At 35.6% G+C, this 22,112-nt stretch overlaps 1 protein-coding gene across 8 annotated transcripts in view; it reads right to left on the bottom strand.

The window, feature by feature from the left end:
• The window catches only part of PCLO (piccolo presynaptic cytomatrix protein), a 378,473-nt gene that overhangs the window by 33,176 nt on the left and 323,185 nt on the right, over positions 1–22,112 (bottom strand). For 7 of the 8 annotated variants that reach the window (XM_068921643.1, XM_009680521.2, XM_009680522.2 and 4 more), the window contains 2 exons: positions 19,633–19,774; positions 15,984–16,051 (listed from right to left, as the gene is read on the bottom strand). In XM_068921643.1, coding sequence (XP_068777744.1) covers positions 15,984–16,051; positions 19,633–19,774 — 210 coding nt within the window. Of the gene's footprint in view, positions 1–459; positions 6,612–15,983; positions 16,052–19,632; positions 19,775–22,112 lie in introns of those variants that run through there. The other variant, XM_068921710.1, reaches the window with a different exon arrangement.

The raw sequence follows: 22,112 nt of genomic DNA, 5'->3' as shown, positions 1-22,112 counted from the left end.
TCGCAAACAGTAAAGTTTATTCTGTAGATTGCAAGGACTCATAACATGAAAGTGGTATTTTGAATAATGGAGAATCCTGCAGACACAGATGTAGCTATTCATTCAAAACTGAGGGTTTTTTGCAAACACAAGTCTTCTCTTATTAGATCATAATATATTTTTATAAATATGTAAGTATGCAATTAAGCATACCTATGCATATAAACCATTGAAGTTGATCTAATCCTAGGAATCTACATACGCTAAACCTACTTTAACTGAGCACAAAGTATTAGCTTGTTGGATGAATCAACACTGAGTCCTCAGGCTCACTTTAAGTTTATGACATTACAGCTACCTAAATTAAAACAAAATTACCAACTTCACTTTTACTCCTAACATGTAGTGTTATATCAATTTTTACTTCAAATTGTTCATAAATCTTGCCTTCCATTTCAGTCTAACTGGAATTTAGCTAACCAGCTGGGAAACCAGTTAGAGGGCAAGAAATTACACAGTATAGGTACTTCTGTGAGGACTATGAAGGACAAGCTGCATGATCCAAATTCCAACCGGAATGTGCTGCAAAGGATCCCTTACATTTGTATAACTTTCTGGAATAGAGTACTGCTTATTTAAGGCAAATGCAGTACAGTGAATTAGTCCAGTGAAAACCTGGGGAGTTAGAAATCATAGGTAGAGTAGGACAAAAGTGCTGCTATGCTAAATAATGGAGTAAAAGCTGAGGAGTGTGAGCTTAGGGTTGCTCAGAGGACAGTTTTCCCACCTTTAAGTATCGTTTACAGACACTTTAGTCGCTCAGTAAGCTAAATGCTTTGGTTCTAATTTCTCACCTTTTCCAATACTGCTTCTTTGTTGTTCACAGTATGTGAAAGTCCTCATTGTGTGATCACTCTTCTCCCATGCCAGTCTTAGGCTGATGGAATTTCAGTGACTTTCACGAACTTTGTCCTAATTTAAACTGCCCAAGATTTAAATCTAGCTCAATACATCTAATTGACGGTGTGTGTATACCCCTTCTATACTTTCTATTGCAGTGAAGTAACATTTCTTGCACAATACAATTGAATGTATGAATTTGAGTAATTTATTTCACAATTTATTGCAGAATTCAAAATGCACGATGTTGAGTTTTGACCGTAATAAATGGTAAAACTCCCATTAACTCAGTGGAGGGAGTCTCTCTGGTCATAAGCAGCATTTGAATTCCAAAAGCTTTATGAAATGCAAACTTTAATATCATTTTCTAAACAGGTATACAAACATACTGAGGAGTTAAGTTACTTGATCCAGTTCATAAAGTGAGTGCAAAAAAATTATAACACTAAAAAAAAAATCCGGCTTGTCTGCAATGAGCTGGACAATACATTTACATCAAAGGCTTTCAATAAGTGATCCAAGACAACTATATAGAAAACATTAGATAACATCACCTTATAGATCAATTCAGTTCACGTAAAAAGAGCAGCCTATGACAAGAACAAACTATTGGAAAAAGAGTAAACAGATTAAAAAAAAAGCCCCACAAGTTTTTGGTATTCCCCCCTCCCCCCCACAAAAAAAAAAAAAGAGTCTCAAAGACTTCTTTGATTGAGATATCAGTGCGGTTTGGTAGAAATGGATGAGATGTTTGTCTCTTCCTTATTTGGTTTTTTGCAGCATATGGCAGCTGACACTCACTCACATTTATCTCATTAACAAAAAATCTGGTGCAATAGGAGTAGATTAGTGATCAGAGCAGTTGGTTCTACGGCATCTACATCTATACTGTGTAAGGCTGGGAGTTTTTACTTGAACTTATATTTTCTCTGGTCCCTGAACAAAATGTTCCTTTCATGCACGTGATTCAAAATCCGTCCAAAGGAGCACTCTTCAGTTATGGTTATGACATGCTCATAGCTAAAGACTGCTCCTTTGGATGGAGAACCATGCTGCCCTGCCATGAGAAAAGCTCAACTTGATTAGCAAGTTGTTTTCTGTGATCCCCAAGATCTTTTTTCACTATATACTTGATAAAAAAAAAAAAAATTATGTATATATATTGCTCCCCACCTCTTGTGAATAAATTATCTTTGAGGATTTTGCATGCCAACAAAAAGATTAAATTAAGGTAGACTGAACAGTTAAGGATTTTGATCCATACATATAAACTGACTAGAGTTTTTGTGAAACTCCAGGAGACTGTCTATTCAGTACTGGCAGTCATACTGAATTTATGCTGAAGGCAAAGCGTCCGTATGTCTCATGTGAAATGGAGATGGATGAGAAAAGTGTGAAAGAGGTTACATTTGTCTACAGATGGATAAACAGGTGTTTCTAGGAAGAGGAGGACACAAGGTGTATGGTACCTCTATGAAAATTTCCAGAGGGATAGCAAAGCAGACTGACCATCAGCAGTTTCATCTACTAATCTCCCTCTGAGTAGGGGCCAAGAGCTCTTAAGGGAGAGTAAAGGAGGCTGACCATCAGCAGTCTGTCCCACTAATTCCCTCTTGGGTAGGGGTCAATAGCTCTTAAGTGATGCTTGCTTGAGTTGTGTGCTATCGCAAAGAGCTGAATGTCATTTCAAATATTCATTCTGAGATTGCAACAATAGAAATTAAGAAGGAAGGACAGAAGGACAGAACACACAGACAATGTACATTTTCCAGATAAGAGTAATGTCTTTGAATACTAACTCCACTGTCATATCAAAAAGATGCAGAAATCTTGAGATACCTGAGCTAAACGTCAAAAGTAACTTGGTGCCATCAGAAAGGGTAATTATACAAAGCTCCCCAAACAGTATACTCAAGGCATTTCAAGCAGTTAAGAGTGTATAGATACCTCCATTTTGCAATGGGAAACTACATTATAAAGATCAAGTTCTTCATTCAAATGGGTCATTGAGAAACCAGTGGAAAAAAGATGTCACTTTTATATAATCCTTCTTAAATTTTTATTACATTTTTCTAGATTTTAAACTTTTAAATATCATCAAAACTTGTATTATTTTTGGAAAAAAAAATCGGATCTTGTGTATTTGGGACTATTTATGTAAAAATAATCAAGTGAATAAACTGACAAACTGCATGCGAAAGTACCTGACCCCTTTTTACACAATTTAATCATTGGAATACATTGGGCAAATAATCATGGCAGACACCACATCCCTTTAAATATACATTTATATATTCAATTGATCTAAGAGAGGGAATGGAAGAAGGAATGTGTGTGGGGGGGGGTTGTTTCTTTTCGAGAATTTGCATCATTTCCTATTGTATCTATTTTTCAAGCTCTCTTCAATTTCGGATCTTTAGCCTGTGGCATAAGATTTTACTTGGAACAAATTACTCAGCTTTGTTTAACAGCAAAACTGCAATATTTAGTTTTTGGAATTTGATTCAGAACAAGTAACCAGAGGGCAGAAGATACTGCCAATAGAGCGAGGACGGATTTGCCATGTTATACTTGGATGCATCTGTGGTGGCAGTGCAGTTTGTCTCCTATTAATGTGAGGAGGCATGGATCCAACACAATGAGATACTTATGGACAAGCTATAAGCTCTTTATGCTCTCTCGTCAGTAAATCTATACCTGCATAAGACCAGTTAGATTCAACAAGCCTGTTTCAAAAGGCTGGACAAACAGGCACCGTGTACGATTCTATTTTTAATTACTGTTTTTTGTCAGAGGTATGAGAAGGGTTGTTGTGGTAAGATGACTGGCTTTGGCTCAGCCATATTGGTTCTTTTTTTGTTTTCCCCTGGGAAGTAACATGCTTTCACATTGTTTCCGCTACTGAAGATAAGTTGTAAAAATCTCTTTCTGATGATGTAGAAGTCTTACAGATATGCCTAATAAAACCAGAGTGCTAATTCTTATTTTTTGTAATTCCAGAATATGCTCAGGTCACTTTCCAAAGGCAATCTAAAACTCTTCAATGTCTCATTCTTTTTCTATAATGTCAAAAATCTGAAGTAGCCGCTTTACTCAACAGCATGACACAGAAGCAAATGAGATGAGGAGAGGCTTCTAAGCTCTGCTTCCTAAACTCTGGCTCACTTTTGATGTGAAAAGTCTGTGTGCACACAAAGTGATCATAAAAATTTCTCTTGTTAAATATCATTATTCCATACGGCTTTCCAATACTGCTCAGATTCCCTTCTTCTTCTATTCAGAATGGCATAGTTCACAAAAAGTCAAATCACTGCATTCAGATCAACGAGAATCCAATTCCTTTAAGATTACAGCAGAGTCTTTCAGAAATGGGAATGTGTTTCTAAAAGGCCAAACACTCAGCCAGAACAGCCAAGGAAATCAGGAGCTTGGTAAGTAAATGTTATGGATATGAGCAGGGCAGCAGGAGGTAATAGTAAGAATTCATAGCATCCTCAACAAGCATTGATACAAGTTGCATACGGGCCTTTTTAGAGTAAATCATACAAACTGCCTAATTAGTTCTGACAGTATCTTATCAGACTGATATGTGAACTTCTAGACAGTACCGCAGCACAAAGCAAGAAGCATGACGGCAGATGTACAAATCAACCACCTGACCTGGCTAGTTTGCAGAAAGTTTGCGCACTTTTCCAAGGAATGGAAATTCAGTCATATCACCTTATCATCACGTCATAATCAGTCAAAGTTAAAGCCAATGCGATAGTCAAAAAAATCTAAAGAAAACTTGGGCGGTAAAAAAAAAAAAAATTGACAAAATGAAATCATGCCAAAGGCTGTTTCAGTACAGGAATAGACCCATGCAATGAATTGTGTCTAGACACATGCAGACCTGGAAACTGTTCTGTAAACCGAGGCCAGAAATAATCTCACCTGACTTCAGCCGTCTAAAATTTAGTATGCAAACTAAAATTAATACTGTAAACCCTCTTGATAATCATTTGATTCTTTTTAATAGCTAGCTGACTGGAGTGCTATTTTTTTCCATTGCCTGAAGGGAAATTTGACTACTGTCAGATGTGATGCAGAACCCATGGGATACCCACACCTTTCTTGAGCAGCAACTGTAGGCAAGGTAGAAAATACTTTAGAGTACCTAAAACAACAGGATACACCTGTGTTTAACCCATGAATCACATCCTAGATAAAGACATATAGGTTGCATCATATTCTACACTTACAAAACAGTTTTCTGCTACTACAGCGGTCTTAGTCACCTACCTGTACGATTCTTTGCCAGTCACAGCCCTAGGGACTTCAGAAGTAATACACAAAAAGCACGAGTGACAAATAACACCCTAAACCAATTACAAATGCCTACACAAGACAAATTGTTAGGAATGCTTTAGGACAAACAAGCACTTAGAAGCTCTTGCTAAATAAGTAATGTTACAACGGATAGCACATATTTCATTAAAGCCTCAAGTCTGTAAACCTACTATCAACACAGGACAAAACGATGCACATGGAGCATTATGAAATGTGTACGTAATTCTGAGCAGTCTCAAATATTAACATAACTATCAGCTGAATTTCAGTTTTTGTCTGCCTTGTGATCCCACCTGGAAATACTCTAGTTCCATCTGTGTTTGAACAGCATTCCAAGAAAAACTATTTTAACATCAAACTTGAAAGGGTTTCAGAATGCCCAGGATAATAGTTTAATACCTAAGAAAGTTAGGAATTATCTAACGAAAAAAAAAAAATCTACTGAAACACATACATACAATGCAATACCTATTCCTTTTATATGAGATACAAATATTAAGGAGTTATAAAGAATTGTTAAGCATAGAAACAGGTTATGATATTCCTATTTTCCCCTATTTCAGATAAGTATACCAAAATATACCAAAATATCTACTAGGAGCATCTGAGGTATGATTTCTATGGACTCTTGGATAAATCTATTTATAGGAAGTGTTAGTTACAATGTAGAAAGATGTGCTGCATTTGTGAGGAGAAGAGCTTGAATTTTTCACTATCCTTTCTCTCCTTCAGCAATCAAGATTAGGCTAGATATTAAGAAAAACATTTGAATGTTAAGGATAGTTAAGCACTAGAATAGATTGTCTAATGAGGCTATAAAGTCTCTATAAAGATTAAGATTTTTTAGTTCAGGTTATCAAAAATCTTCAGGAAAAATATTTGAACTTTGAAGCAATAGGATGAGCTTTTGAGGTCCCTTCTACCCCAGTTCTGCTAGTTGCACAGTTGTCATAGTTGAATACTGAAAATTATTGACCTTAAAACAGATCAATTTTACTTACTTTTTCCTGGCGTAGGCGTAGAATTGCAGGTACCAATCACACTGCGGAAGGGAGGAGACCACCCGAATTATCCAGGAAAATTACATTTGAGAACCCTACTCAAAATGTCCTAGTTTCTTTTTCATTACAGAGAGGAATTTATTTAAGATTTAACAATTCATCTTCTGTCATGTTAATGCCACAAGCTAGTTTTTGCTGATTCTAACTGAGCACCGATCATGAAAAGTAGTTCTCCATTTCAAAGACATTTTAAATTACTCACTAGGTGAAGTAGCCCTTCTTCAGACTTGCACCAGACAAGACTCAGGTCCAGTAATCATGTATTCCGCGTATCTTCAGCTTACTCCATTTTTGGTGTGGAGGCCCCATTTGCTTTCCAGTGCTGAATGACTTCTAAATTATCTGGATTTGTAATAAATGTGCCACCAGCTATTAGGTCAAATTTCCTCCATAAATATATATTTTTCTAAAGGCATAACTTAAGTAATTTGACAAAAAATCCTAGTATTTCTTTCAGAAATGATACCAGGTAGCTCCATCAGATTTGCAGCTAGATTCCTAGCACAGGATCCTGTTCTCAGCTCAAACCCTCTGACCACTCCACACCTCCAGCAAGTCACCAGGAAATCCTCCTGGAATTTCCAGGCACATTATTAGAGATATATTGAAGATCTAGGCTAATAGAAGGAATTAAGAACATTAGGCAAGCAAATTATTTTTCCACTTGATTATTGAAACATCAAACGAAATGGTAATACCTTAGTTTCAAGATGAAACACTTATGCTTTCAGGTTTTACTAGTTTTCTTTTTGTTTGTTTGTCTTCTTAATTTTAAGTAATTTTCTACAGATGTCACAGAAAAAGTAGACTTTTTTTCGGGAATGCTTTAAAAATGAATTATTATTATTATTATTTTTTTTTTGCTAAATCGTATAATGGCTAATATCCAGCCAGCTTCGGTTGATACAGGAGTGGCACAAGCTGCTTGGACCATCACTAGTTAATCACAGTCAGGCTCAGTGGATTATTTACTTCTCCTTTAATGATACTTTATAATAACAATTCAGCAACATGGTGGTTTGTATTTTTATGTAGCTACATAAAGAAATGTTGTCTGCAGCATGGATGCAGGAATATAGATTATGTTGTCCTATTTTCCCATGTTTCTGTCTGTGGCTGCAGCCTTTATTCTTATTTACATTCTTTCTGCTTCTTTTCAGGCACAACAGCTGGATTACACTGGCAAGTACCTCTGGAAGGCAGAGCTAATTGCCAGGGGGCCAAATTAGAGCATGGGGCCAGTCAGGAGGGGACAGGAAAAAAGAGGTGTTTCCCAGAGTTTAGGGAGGATGCTGGTAATTCTTAGTTTTACAATACTTCTGGTGTTTACTTTGTGTCATTTCTTCAAATAACGTAGTACTTGGATGTTAGTAGTATGGATAGTCCTATATTCAATCCTTTCAGTTTTTGAAATGAAAGTTAACATTTTCAAAATAAAGGAGACACATTATGAGGGGCCAATGCAACAGGCTGATTGCAAATGTTTTCATTACTGATTTTCTCTTCTCGTGTTCCCTTTTTTCCTCCGTATTGACAGTTATTCATGCCAGAAATCATCCTTGCTGCTATTTTCTTCCTTAAATTCCTCAAATTTTCTTCCTTAATTTTTTTTTTTATATTGATTAATCTTTTCCTGTCAAGAGTACTACATGGTAGACCTTAGCTAGGACCCAATATTAAAGACAATTTAAACAATACCCGGTTGAACTGCAGCCTTTTTATTTATAGACACAGTGTAGAACTCTGGCAACGCCTTATTGCTTCAAGCAGCTCTCTTCCTGAGCAAGCATCGCATTTTCTAACCATTATTTGGACTCAGCATTATCTATTTCACAAGCAGTGACCTCATCTACATATAATCAGAATGGTACAATAAACCTATAAACACAAAGCTTGCAACTGCTAAAAATATTTTTAAAAAGAAACCTCTTGGCTTATATTGCTCCTGAAGAAAGTTCTTGAGAGCGTTCAGCAATTTTTCTCTGCTCTGTGCTACCGGACATGAACACAAAGCCAAAATAATAATAATAGTATAATAATAGTAGTAGTAATAATAGTAGTAGTAGTAGTAATAATAGTATAATAATAGTATAATAATAATAATATTAATAATAATAATAATAATAATAATAATAATAATAATAATATCAGCGCTCAAGTCAGTGCTGGGAACACTTCAGGTGTGCTAAGTTTCTCTTTAAATGGCCAGATTAATATCCATTACAATCAAGTCAACAGTCACATACTTAGTGGCCACAAAATTCTATTGATTCAAGAAACATACTTGAAAGTCGAGACTGTTTTTTTTAGGTTCACTTATGTTTAAGCATGTGTTAGCAGTAATAGTTCAACATTCTAGAGATATTTGAGATACCTGAACGGCACCAAACAGCGAAGATAGTATTTGACGTCTGTGCAAGGGCACAACAGGTGGTACTCTTTGCAATTTTGAGATACTAGCAAAAAATGGCCCTGAGAAGAAACAGATAGAGCCCTGATGTAGAAACATGGTACTATTCAAAAATTACCTAGATTCTTTGTTATTATGAATGAAACTAGTTCTCTCAGTCATGTATTGCTGATCAACACACTGCTTGAGTGTTATGAATCAGGGATTATGTTTTAGGAGATAAGAGTTTTCTCTCTAGAAGGTAAAGATCAGTTTAATTAAACTTAACAAAAATAAATGCAGTGTTAGTGCATGATTTATACGTTAATTGGAGACTACTTTCACTATCAGCACTGAGCCAAGTGAACTCATACAACTAATTCATGTCCCTACATAAACCTAGAAGTGAGAGGTGGCATGATGCATAATGATACTTTCACTTTTCCTGGGAAATAACGGTTCTCAGACCGTAAACGCCTATTGCTATAGATATGAAACTCTGATGTTGCTTCAGTAGTCAAAACCCAATACAAAGCCAAGAAACTGAAAAGAGAGCGTAATTTTCCTGTCTCAGACGACTGAATAGACCTGTTCAAGACAAAATGCCGGGTGAAGCAAGGGGACGTGCATGCCTAAAGTTGTTGAATAATCAAAGGTACAGAAAAAACACTGTCAAAGAATAAAAGTGTTACCACTTGTGAAGCTGCTAAATTTCTTTGCCTGAATTGGTAAATGTTCCCAGAGTAGCCGGCACACAGGAAAGGAGTATTTGCAGGTCCTAGGCTGAACCTCTCACAATAATCAATGCCACATCTTTGACTAATGGTAACAAACATGAACTCTGCCAAACTCCATCCTTCTTTATTCATTTTGCAGGTTGTGCTTATCTCTTTTCTCTGTCAGTCAGTTTTCAAAGTCTCTTTGTACAACCACTCCTGCAATACTGGGCTCTCTGGAAGAAAATTATCATCTCCTATAACTTTTCAATTTGCTGACTGAGAAGCAAAAAGACAGTTAGTTTAATCATTGCAAATAAGTTGCTGGAGATTAATAGAGAATTTCCCTCATTCAGAGGAAAGGTATACTTATATAGGTATATACTTTTATATGAGTATATACTTATTTGACTATACTTATAACACCTAGAGTTTTTAGACTCTTCATATAGTCCATGAAGAGCCTTGGACAACTGCAGGGGAAAATTATAACATATAAACTAGTCGCCTAATATGCTTGGTAGCGCTGACCTAAAGTGGCTGTATGCCAGTCCCAACAGAAAGTGAGGACGTAGTTGCCGAACTGGGTGCTCAAGGCTCCAGAGGCACTCCGGAAACCACTTTCTGCCTACAGCTGGCTGCTATAAGGACAATACTTGGGGTGCATCTAATTTACGGTGAGGATGATTTTCATCTTGAAGCGCCCTGGAAGCCAAGTGCTGCTGAGGTGACAGAGAGGCACCTTCTCCTCTCACCACTGTGAGACGGGACGGGTACCCTCTGGGATGTGCCTCTTGAGACAAAAAAGGGAATTCCACCATGCCTGGCATCAAACTGCCAGAATACCTCCTTGCCCTGCACTTTAAGATCCACCGATTCATGCAAACCCCTCTTCCCCAAACCCGAAACTTCCTATACTGAGTCTCTTTAACTAGCTCTTAATTTGCGCATGCATTTTCTTTCCTAAATTTTCCTTCTTTTCTTTTCTAAATCACAGTTCATCTCCATTAAATATCAAACAATTGATTCCGAACACTTTAAACAATTGGTTGGCAAGTGTTTTATCAACTGGCTTCCTTTTAGTATGCACATCTGTGGGAAAAACATCTATAAATGTCTGCTCACGTTTGCTTCCTTTCTAATATTTTTATACGTAAGAACAGGTAAACAGAAGTATGCTTGCAAGGGACAGACGGCTAAATATGTCCTTCTGGAATTACTGCCATAGGTATTATAAAAGGTGTAAATAGCAATGTTTAGTTTTTAAGATTACCTAAGCCAAAAATATGTTTCACAGAAGTGACTTTCTAATATATAAAATGATATAAATTATAATTGATTACAAAAGAAGGAAAGTCACAGGTGATCCTAAAGTTATACAAATTTTAGATTTACCTGATCTCCACCCTACTTTGTTCCCAGTCTCACTAGGTTCATTCAGAGTCACCATTAGCTGTGCAAGGACAATCAAATCCATCTTAAATTTAATCCAGTAAGATTTCAATTCTAGTTATAACCTATTTCATGAATATCTTAAGATTATATTTTAATCTCATCCTCACAGCCCTCTTTTTCTGTAAAACGACACAGATAACTGTAAGAAAAGTTTTTCCTGTGCAATAAAATGCATATTTTCTGTCTAGGTTACTTAAACTTCAAGGTTCAGATCTATGAATAGGCAAGCATTTGCAAATCTAAGTAAATGAACCATAATAAGCCCTTAATAATTTCCTTTATCTGTCTTTTTTTCCTTCCTATTTGTAACTTCCTGGTTGGAGGTCCAAAATTCAGACTGTTTCTCTCTGAGCAGCCTCATGAGGATTATTATTATTTTTCTGATTTTTTAACCACTGGAATGAAAAAAAATCAAAGTACTGATTTTCTGAGGTATGGAAATGTAGCAAGTTAATTCAAGTAACATCTAAAGCCCCTTACTCTTCTCAGTCATATCAGTGTGAGTCTTTTGGCTTACCTAGAGTTACTCTAGCCTTACTAAGCCACAAGTAGAAGGAGAATGAGTCTATCATTTTTCCTGAGTTTTAATGACTTTGAAGAATGTAGCTATGCCTAATTGACTGTGCTGTCAGTTTGTTTCATTTCGCTTTACTGAAGAGATCTAATCCATATATTATTCCTGGGCTCTCTCTGTGCAGACCCAGACAGGCCCCTTCAAGATAAAGCACAATAAAGTTTGATAGATAATTTGCTCCATGGTCTATTCCAGATAGACAATGTGGAAGAGAATTCCAGCAGGTCTATTTAGAAAGCTATAAAAGAAAATTTACAGGTCAGAAGATTGCCAGTCACTTGTTTTCAGAGTCCATGCACCATTCCTCCACAACGCTATTAGAATATTTGCCGTAATTTTAAAGTTTGTGAGGTATTTCATTCATTTTTCTCATAAAGATAAGACAGTCAATTAGTGTAACACAATACTAAGTGGTAAAATTGATGACTTCATGTTTCTCAGAGTATAATACAGGATGATGAAAGCTAGACTTTCAGTAAAAAGGAACCACAATGCTCAAAAATATAAAAAAGAAATGGATATTTTTTAGCTCAGACTACCGAATTAATGAACTAAAAATCGTAGTAAAATCATTGTAAAATTTGCCTGATAAAACATGATGTTATTCCATTTTATAGTTGTCTTTGCGGTTTTATCTGTAATTCAGGCAAATACATACTATGCAAAAAGAAGAATTCTGGAAGACTTCATTAGCAGATAGGTCAACAGCAATTGAATGTCACTAGTATCTCTTCCTGCAAAAGTTCAGTAAGTAGTCTGTGCATCATCGGATTTTAAGGTGTAGCATAAACCTATTCCTTCTGCTCAGGTCTGGAAAAATATGTCTGTAGAGGCTTTATGTACTGGAAATTACAGAATTACATTCTGGAAATTTCTGCTTAACTTCAGTCATCCATGCATAGAGAAAATTCCATCTTTACAGGATTTCATTTTACTGCACTATTGACCATCCAAAACTGCTTGAAATGTCAGGACATCTCAGAGCCTCTGAGACATGGTAGAACTACTTAGAGAAGTTCTTGATATTCAGGACAAGGATTGGATGGGAATTAAAAAAAAAAGAGAGAGAGAGATAGAGGGAGAGTCAAAACACTCGCAGAAGATGAGGGTTGGGAGCTACTGGATTCCTGTATAAACATACAATTCGGTGACTGAAAATCCTGGCAAGAATGAATCAGAACATAGGCAGTGACAGCAGCATTGTGATACTCATTCACTCCAAAAGATACTGAATGAGTGAACCTGGGCGATGCTTACTGACATCTCTAAAATGAGATCCAAAATTTCCTTATAGCAAACTATTTCAATTAAAAAGCTATATGTATATGTATAATTAAAGGGCTCTTGTCTACCTGAAATAATTACAGCTAAGATTACCTTGTAAACCCACACTTTTGAAACATACACAAAAATAATTCTCCCCATATATTTTCATCCGATAAATACTTAGTAGGTGGAAAATACCGCCTGGGATCTATTGGCTCAGCACTTACATAGGGCAGATAGACTAATCATGATCTACGACCGAATCAAAGTATTAATCATGTATTTTTAATTGTTAGTTTACATCCTTACATGGAACATGAATGTTATTTTGTCTGTAATGTCTGTAATATGCCATTAACACATCAAAATAGACCTTTAAACAAATGATATTGCACTTTCTGAGATGAATAGAGAAACCAGTTTGCATAAATCAATGAAGATTACAATAAGCATCAGAATATTTACCGGAGTCTATGAAGATGAAGATTTTCATCTGCTCAGGGCAGAAGTTAAGTGTAAGATAGCATGCAACAATGCATATCATAAAAATAACTCCAGCACAGTGCCCAAGAACAAAACTCAGAATTATTTTATATTATTAAGTAGTATGAAAATACAGAAAACAACAAGCTGATTTGTTCAGAGAAACAAAGTTTATCATAGCAATACCCATAGTTATTTATACTGACCATATGGTTGTGCCAACAAAGTAAATAGCACTGTTTTCCAAGATTTGGTTGTAACTTAACTGATACATGTCAATAGCACAAAAACTACTTATTCCCAGCAATACATTAGCGCATTTCTCAAGTAAGTAAACAATTACAAAACTGGTTGAAAGGAACATAATTTTCTCTGATGAATCCACTAAGGTATAAGCCTAAATTTTGGTGTCTTACCCTTTCAGCTGAATCCCAACTCTGTTACTACAGTCTGTTTCATTTGCCTAAAAACAGGTTTTCAATCCATTTGAGAGTTCCCACCTTGCCTACACCTACTGGTCCTAAAGATCATGACCCTCTGTATCCCCTGCCATATTGCCAGGCCCGTGTGAACGGCTTGGACAACTAGGATGTTTCAAGTAGGTCCCCATGCTTAAGCAACTGAATTTTATTATGCGCAGTTTTCAAGAGAATAATCCTCAGGCTACTTTCCACAAAAATCATCCATTAAAATATTTGAAATGTAAAAATAGCGCTAGAATTAAAAGGTTTGAACTATAGCACTAAATCCTTATTTGCAGATGAGAATACAAATGCCAACCATGGGAGCCGCTATGCTTTCTATAAATTAATGAAAAATGGGAATGAATATTTGCTTCCAGTTAATTGCAGAGCTGCAGATACTACGGTATCGTTTGATTTTTAAGACTGTGTAACAAAGATTTTCATCCACTTTTCTTCATCTAGGAAAAGAATACCACAATTATAGGAAATAATTATTTTGGTCAATCTTCAATTCATCTAAATACCCAACTATATGCCCAAAAGATTATTAGATCTATATGCTGAAAGTGAAAGGTTCTTAAAAGTTCTTTTCCAGCTCTTAGAAGTTTATTTTGTCATTTGAGATTGATCTGTCCAAGCTTAATCAGCTAAAAGTCAGACACTAAAAACTTAGCTGGTCACCCTGGCTTCTCTTAATGGGGAGAAACAGTGCGTAGAAAGAGCCGTTCATTTCATCCTGAAAAAGGTTATAAGGCTCAGTGTCTGGAAGTACCTTTCTTCCTCACAATCTAGCCCCTCAGCTTTGGAACTCTAAATCAGAGCCTCTAGATGAATTGCATCATAAGTGAAAATTATTGAATTACAATTCTGGAGTAATTTGCAGATTTTGAAGATGAGAAACACACCTTCTGCTGGAAATGTAGTGTAGTGACCATCTTTCAGAATGTGACAAAAGTTTTCTTTTAATGGTACAAACATAAAATCAAAACATTTTGTATTTGTATATGCTGAAGTTTATGATCGAAAACATTAATTAAGGGACAATTTATGATGAACAAAATGATGTAATTGTTTACAATTATGATTCTGTATAAAACACATCATGACAAAATTAAAAAATGGAAAATTCCTGATTTCCCATTTTCATCTCACCATTTCTCTTTTAAAAAATAGGATTTTTTCAAATACTTGTAAATGCCATTGAACAAATTGAAACTTTATAAGAAGCTTAATTTGGATTTTTACATGAGAAATACTGTGCACTGAAAGATTCAGTAGAATGCATGTACACACTTCAGGAGTCTTGATTTGGAAAATACTGTTTTACTGTTCTGCCTTCAAATTCTAATTTGATTTCTTCAAATCTATAAAACATTATACCACTTTCTACCTCAAATATAGTAACAGCAATTATTTCCCCATGTGTATAGATTGCAGAAACCTGACAAATGTTGATTCTTTTAATACTGGACTTCAAATGGACTTAACTTCAATTGTACATATGAATTTCAATTTTTAAATTAATTAAAACCCCGAAGCTGTACTGCAATGCATTAAAATGATAAAAATATTACTTAAATAATAAAATGAAGTTAGTGGTAATTAAGTTTTATATTTGAGGTCAAAAGAAACATATACTTGGAGGAAAATACTTTATATGCTAAGGGAAATGGAATTTTCCTAACATATCCGTCTCTTATTTTTCATGCAGTTGTCCGTTATTACATATGAAAGAGATGATCATGTTACTCATGAACCTTTGACAGCTATCCTGCCGGGCTCTTTCCAGCTCCAAAAATACGACGGCTCCTTCTTTGGCAGCACCACATTCATGATAAAATAATTCACTCAAGATTTCCCAATCGCATAAAAGTTTCACTACAGCGCAAGTGCAGTGGTCAAACCTGATAGTCCACTAAAATTTTATTTAAACTGATTGTTTTATATAGACACCAAAATTAATATTTGTTGTATGAAGCAAATATTATGAAATGCTGTGAAAATATGGCCTGAGAGCCATTGGAGAGCTACTGATTTAATGGGTGAGTCAGATCCATACTTCATAGTTTTTTATTCCAATACTACCAAAAGCAATGAACATTGAAAGACAGATATTATTCATTGCAATCTGACTGTTTAATTAATTTAAATAAACAGATAAGACATGATCCTCATTTAAACTGAAGACTCATTACAGCAGTGCTATGTGTTAAGGGCCCTTAGAATAAATGAAAGTCAGGAACTTAATCTATAATACAAAGAGAGCACAGGCTAATCTTTCATAGCATAACAAGTAGGAGAAATAATTATACCAATTCTATAAACAAAATGGTATATCACTGTAGTGTTGTTTGTATTTCTTTTTACCTTCTGCATCGGTTAATCCCACTCCTGACTGCTTTATCGGTTCTTGTCCATTCTGGCTCATCTTCCCACTGTTAAAAAATATAATGGTAGTTGTGAATAAGGCCATAAAGAGATGAGATCTAAGAAAATGATATATCCAAGCCAATGAAGCTTAGTTCGGAACAAAAAGATAAACTCATATCCTAATATCCCAGATATTTCTAAAAACCTTTTGGGTGTACATATTTATATATGTCCATATATAAGAAAAACAATAAAAATGACATTTTTTGTTTTGATTGCTATTTAGACAGATCACTTAAAAACATTATTTTTTCTCTTTTGGAGGCAATGCAATCACACTTTGCTAAGCCTCTGCATAGCAAAGACCAGAGCTGGGACCACCAGGTGCTGTCTGCCACCTGCCTCCTATCAGCCCAGGCTTCTGTGATCAGTCTGCATAGCCTCTTTCCTCACTTTAACCTGTTATGGGCCAGGGAACGGTGGAATATATAATACGGAGTAACAGAGTGGCTATTTGGTCTACAATACCATCACTTTTGAGGTAAGGTGTGTTTGTGGTTATTATCTTTGAGTAACTGCTTTAATATTACAGTTTAGGTCTTTTGTAAGAAATGGTTCAGTGTTGAGACTTGCGTTAATCTTAAGGTAACATGAGTGGAATAAATCATGCTCTGGAGGTGCCTGTCTCTCTCCAGGATGTGGAGAGAACCTGGGTAGCTATCTAGATGTTTAATTTTGGTAGTGAAAGTTAGGCAAAATAAAGACTGTCTTTAAATTTGTATTTGTTGCAAGCCCTAAGGCATGATTATAGTCATCCTCAAAAGAATGCTTGCACTATGAGAAATTTGTGCTTCTATTTGTCTTTCTACTTTAAGATTCTCTGAAATGCTCTGGTAGAGGCTGTTATCCTCAGGTGTCTATGATTCCTTTGGGGTTGAAGAGTCACTGCTTTTCCACACCAACCAATGAGCTGGTTTGATATTTCATGGCAGCAATAAAAATCTGTCTGATTTCTTAATAGACTAAAAAATAATAAGTATAAAATGTCAGTTCTTAAAGTTATTTAAATTCAGTTTTAATTGGCAGTAAACTATTTTTCCCTCTTTTCTGAGGTAACACAATTTGTAAAGTATTGCAAATATGTTACAAGAATTATCTGTCCCTAGGGTTTGATTCCTTACATGCTATTCAGTTACTTTTCACCAGTATGAAAGGATGTAACTGCATTTTAAGTTAACAGGCATTATACAGATGTTGCCCTGGAGTACCTGGTTACCTAGTTCAAAGGTGTAGAGGATCTGGTCCTTATCGTAGATGGTAGTGTAAGTCATTTTAAGCGGTATTACAAACTCTGGCAATTGGATAGGAGATTTTTGCAAATGATTTCCCAAATAGAAAGACTTTATGAAATGTATTATTCAGCTGTGTGTAACTATGCATAATGATTGATTTCCCCTGATAGTTGTAACAATATTTGATATCAGTAATGATTCTAATTAGTTACTTCATCAAGCAGTTCTCACAGTGTCACTATTTAATTCTTTTATCTTATGTCTTGGCTAACTGTTCATATGATCAAAAGCATTTGGACTAAAGAGTTTAAAACCTGGATTCTCTCATACTTTGTTTATATGTAAATTAAAAACTTGTTCTAATCTAAACGAAGAACTTATTGCCCAAAAAAGTTTTATATGCCAAGACACTTAAAATTATTCAGTTCATTTAACACTCTATATCCCATTCATGATATGTGGTCCTATCAGTATACTGAATTAGTGCATGAGGTCAGAGTCCCTGCAGTCATTTTCAAGCTAGTGTGAACATAAATGCTCATTAGAATGTCGTGTATAAATTCAGAAATATAACATTTTTCATTTTGAATTGAGGATAAAAAAAATTAACTCTTTCAAAACCTGTCCCCTGAGATGATTCCAAAGGTCTCTGAACAGTAATTTCTGTCATTCGTTTTCATTACACTGCCATATAAACTCCTTCAGGGTGACAAGAAAAATAAAGGCATTTATTGTATGTATAAATGTCCTGAGTGCCTTCTAGAGGGTCTATCCAATATTTGTGAATAACCAATTTACATTTACAATGCAATAATTGAAAAAGGCAGTCTAGGTCATGTAACAGGAAATAAAGGGGCTGGATATTGGGAACCAATTACCATAAAAGGAAAGCTGAAATCCATGGAGAGCTTTGCCAGCTTTTCAGTGGAAGTGCTGTTGATTTTAGCCTTAATAAACTAGTGAATCTGTCAAGCAAATACCAAGTAACTGTAGACACTGCCACGTTGTTAGACAGTGCACAGCAGGTGGTATTATTTAGACTCAAATTTATAGTAAGTGAAATAAAAAGTTTTACTGAGAGCTGTGTCTTATGTTTGTGTACACAAAGCTTTTCTGCATCTGTGCTTCTGTCATTAGGGATAACTGCAGAATAATTTTCTTTTGAGATTGTTAAGCCCTGATAAAAACCATCTTTCTACCACCGTGAAGTACAACTCATTTTAATCTGAAACAAGATGAGTGAAAAGTTCAGGAAAGATTAATCAACTAGCACACTATAGCTGAGCTCACTTAGTCTTCCTACGTGCTGAACAGGAAACATAAAAATTTGGTAGCTATCGTTCTTTTTAGCCACTAATAAGTTGCAGTCAAACGCCATTGGACCATATTTCATAAAACGATGAATACTTAGGAATGTCTCAGTTCTAGGGAAGAAATCGAATGTTTTCTGTTCTGAATCAGTCAGGCTTTTTTAGAAGACTATATTAAGCCCTTGCGACTAGTAATTTAGGACTGGGGAAGAAAAACAAAAAAATTGTGCTCTGGAGGTAAAAAAAAAATAGAATAACTATTGCAGATACTGAGTACACTAGGAACACTGATCAATATTTTTCATGGACCCATATATTTTGAGACTAGTCAATCTGTAAAAATTGCAGGCGAGAAACATTCAATTGATTAAGTAGAATTACTTTTTCCTATAAAGGAAATTGCAAAAGGAAGGAGCATGCTGACAAAATGAAGGGAAAATCCTAGTAACGCTTTTCTCTGTGGAGTAGCTAACTCAGGAAAATGGTTGGAAGTTAAATTATTTTATAGAATAATTGCGCTGCTAATAGCATGGGAATTCCTACAGGGACTCCAAAACCACATCTTTAACTAAAATTGCAAACAACATCTTTCTGAGAAATTCCACTCAAACTATTTGAAATCTGGGGAAAGTTGGGTCACATCTAATATCTGAATTTAAGTTGTGCTATTAATATTTATTTCTGTAAGGGAGTCAGTCTGAAAATTCAAGCTGAATGTTTTCAAGCCTGGGAAAATTTTATGTTTAAAATAAGACCCAAACCCACCTCTACACACTTGCCCCAAAGCTGAGACCAGTTTCTCTGCTGTGTGACAGCAATAACTTTATGAGGATGAAGAATGCGTTTCGGTTATTAACATTTCGGTGCTCAAAAAGCACAATGAAAGTACGAATTTTGAGAATTTCTCCCCGTGTTTCATGCTATGCTACCATATAACTCAAGTCTGCAGAGGAAACTACGGAAGAGAATAACTGGCAGGTGAAAGAGCTATACAAAGCATTGTCAGCGCACGGAGGATAGAGTATGTTAAAGGAAAAGCCTTACATTCTTGGGATGGGAAATAGATTATTCTCTCCTGCGGTACTGCTGCTGCCTTCACTATCCATGCTGTATCCACTGCCAAAACTACTGGCTGACGAGCCAGTTGAGACAGAGCTTTCTGCGGGTCGGTGATTAGTAGACCTTGCTGTACAGGGCAGGAACAGTGGGTTACCATAAAGCTAGTAAAACATGAATGCCATCCATGCTAAGAAAAAAAATATACAATTTATCAAAATTACATGCTGCAAATGTTTTCAGTTTTCACTTTACACTCCATTGTTGTAGTATCACCTTTTGTAATGTTTATTTTCACACAGAACAAGGTGTTCTAAACAAAACAGTATATCGCCAAATCTTTCTCCCGTTAAGTTAATAGTTCAAAGGGTGGAGGGGGAAAGGAGTTAGATTGATTTAATATCGCCTTTCTGATTAAAGCTACAGAAAACCAGCTATTCATCTGGAACATTTCATAGGGTAATCCTGTAAAAATGAGAGTCCCAGTGGCCCTTCCTCGTTCTTCATGAAACGTTCATTGTGTTTGACCTTTGAGAAGGAGAGGAAGCTGAAAGGAAATGTCATATGTATGCCATCTATAGTCACAGAAATTTTATGAAGACATCCACCCCTCTTCAGACATAACACTGCTGCTACATTATATTTCTCAACTGCTCCCACTCATCTGGCTCTATCTTACTATATGCCTAGAACTGTAATGCACAGGTTTTTATTCACATATAAATGCCCTAATCTTGCTTAAGACCATTTGGTGTAGAAAATGTACACCAGCATATGTTATTTTTACTTCAGATGCTTTATTTTGTGTTTTGGATTTTGTTGCACTACATAAACAAATTTTCCAGTATTCAGCCTTAGCAAGTTGAGAAATATACACAGAAAGGACATAGCGACATTACACATAACTAATACAAGACAATAGAGCAGCTATTCTCAAATTGAATAATACAATTTTCTAGGAAACATTAATAGAGAATTTGAGTTTTTTATTGTCTTTCTTTTTATAAATGTCATCTACTATATCTGCCACATCTACTAGTGTTATGTTTCACCTATTTCAATCGACTGAAGATATACACTGAAGATCAAAAATATTTGTTTGCAAAGATATTCTGTGAAGACTTAGTGAAGTTTTCTGTTATTTCAACGAACCTTGGAACTCTAAAGTAAGCAGTTAAAAGAGATTATTAAACAAGAAATTAATCACATATCTAAATGGAAATAAATTCAAATAAGAGCCAGAGCCCCAAAAGTATCTTGCCTAAAGTTGGTACTTGTATTATTTGTGTGTCACTGGATGAATATTATTTTTGGTGAAGGCTGCTGCAGACTGCCTAATATGGGACCAGGAAGCTGACTGTGACTCCTCAAATGTAATGAGAAACCATATTAATAATTGACTCTAGAAGAGGGGAATGAAGCAATCCATATATCATCAGTCCTTGGGTTGAAATGTCAGTTAGGATAGAACTCTTATTCTGCAAAGTGATTCTTCAGTGATTCTTCACTGCTAAACTGAGCTGTCACATAACTCTCTCTCTCTTTTTTTTTTTTAACTCTATTACTCACAACTGTAATGCCTACAGCCACAGAAGGAATCTGTACACCTAAACTATTTTAAGACAAAAATGTTCCTTAGCTCTATTTTATGACTTTGTACATTGATCATAGGCTTCCTTCACAGATATTAATACAAATTAATAAACTGAAAAAATCATAGATTAATTAACAGGAACTTTCAGTATCTCATTTGGAGAGCAAGAGCCATCATGTTTTTTTCCAGCATTGACAGAGCACTGTACTATGCCCTGCTCAGGGATAGGCGAATTCTATCACTGTCGTAGGTTACTCTTATCAGTTTGTGATATTCTTGTCAATTCTTATGAGTAGGGTGACATGCTAAAAAATAGCTTTTAGGGAATGCTGGGCAAGGAAGAGACCTCAAAGAACAGAGGTTAAGCTCTCAATTATAGTGCATTGTATCAGCTTCCCAGCTTGTATGTGGACATTACCATGTCTGTACCGAAGTCATCCATAATCTCAGTTATCATAGTGTTTGGATGACCTATGCAGTTTCCAGTGATCGTGTGTGTGTCTGTGTTTTGGTCGTGCCATGACAAAGACCTCACACAGGTGAGGAAAATTGGGCTGGTCATACATATGTAAAACATAACGGAAGCAAAGACGAAACAGCGTTAGTGCAAATAAGTGTTTCTACTCCTTATGCACTAATTTGCTTAGCATAGCATACATTCCATTACAAAGGGCAAAAAGGGTGGTTCATATTTGGATTCTTATACTTAAAGACTTTGTTGTAAAAGCTAGTGCCTAAAGTTATTTCTTAGATCATTAAACTGATGGATGTTTAAAAGAAGCAAGAATGTAGAATTTAGTTTAATGTGCCTAATAAGTTTGAATTCAGTCATTTATAAATGGCTTAGTTGTTTTACACCTATTTATAATCAAAA

Source organism: Struthio camelus, chromosome 1 (assembly GCF_040807025.1).
Source record: "Struthio camelus isolate bStrCam1 chromosome 1, bStrCam1.hap1, whole genome shotgun sequence".
NCBI classification, from domain to species: domain Eukaryota; kingdom Metazoa; phylum Chordata; class Aves; order Struthioniformes; family Struthionidae; genus Struthio; species Struthio camelus.
This window is presented reverse-complemented; position numbering and strand designations above follow the sequence as displayed.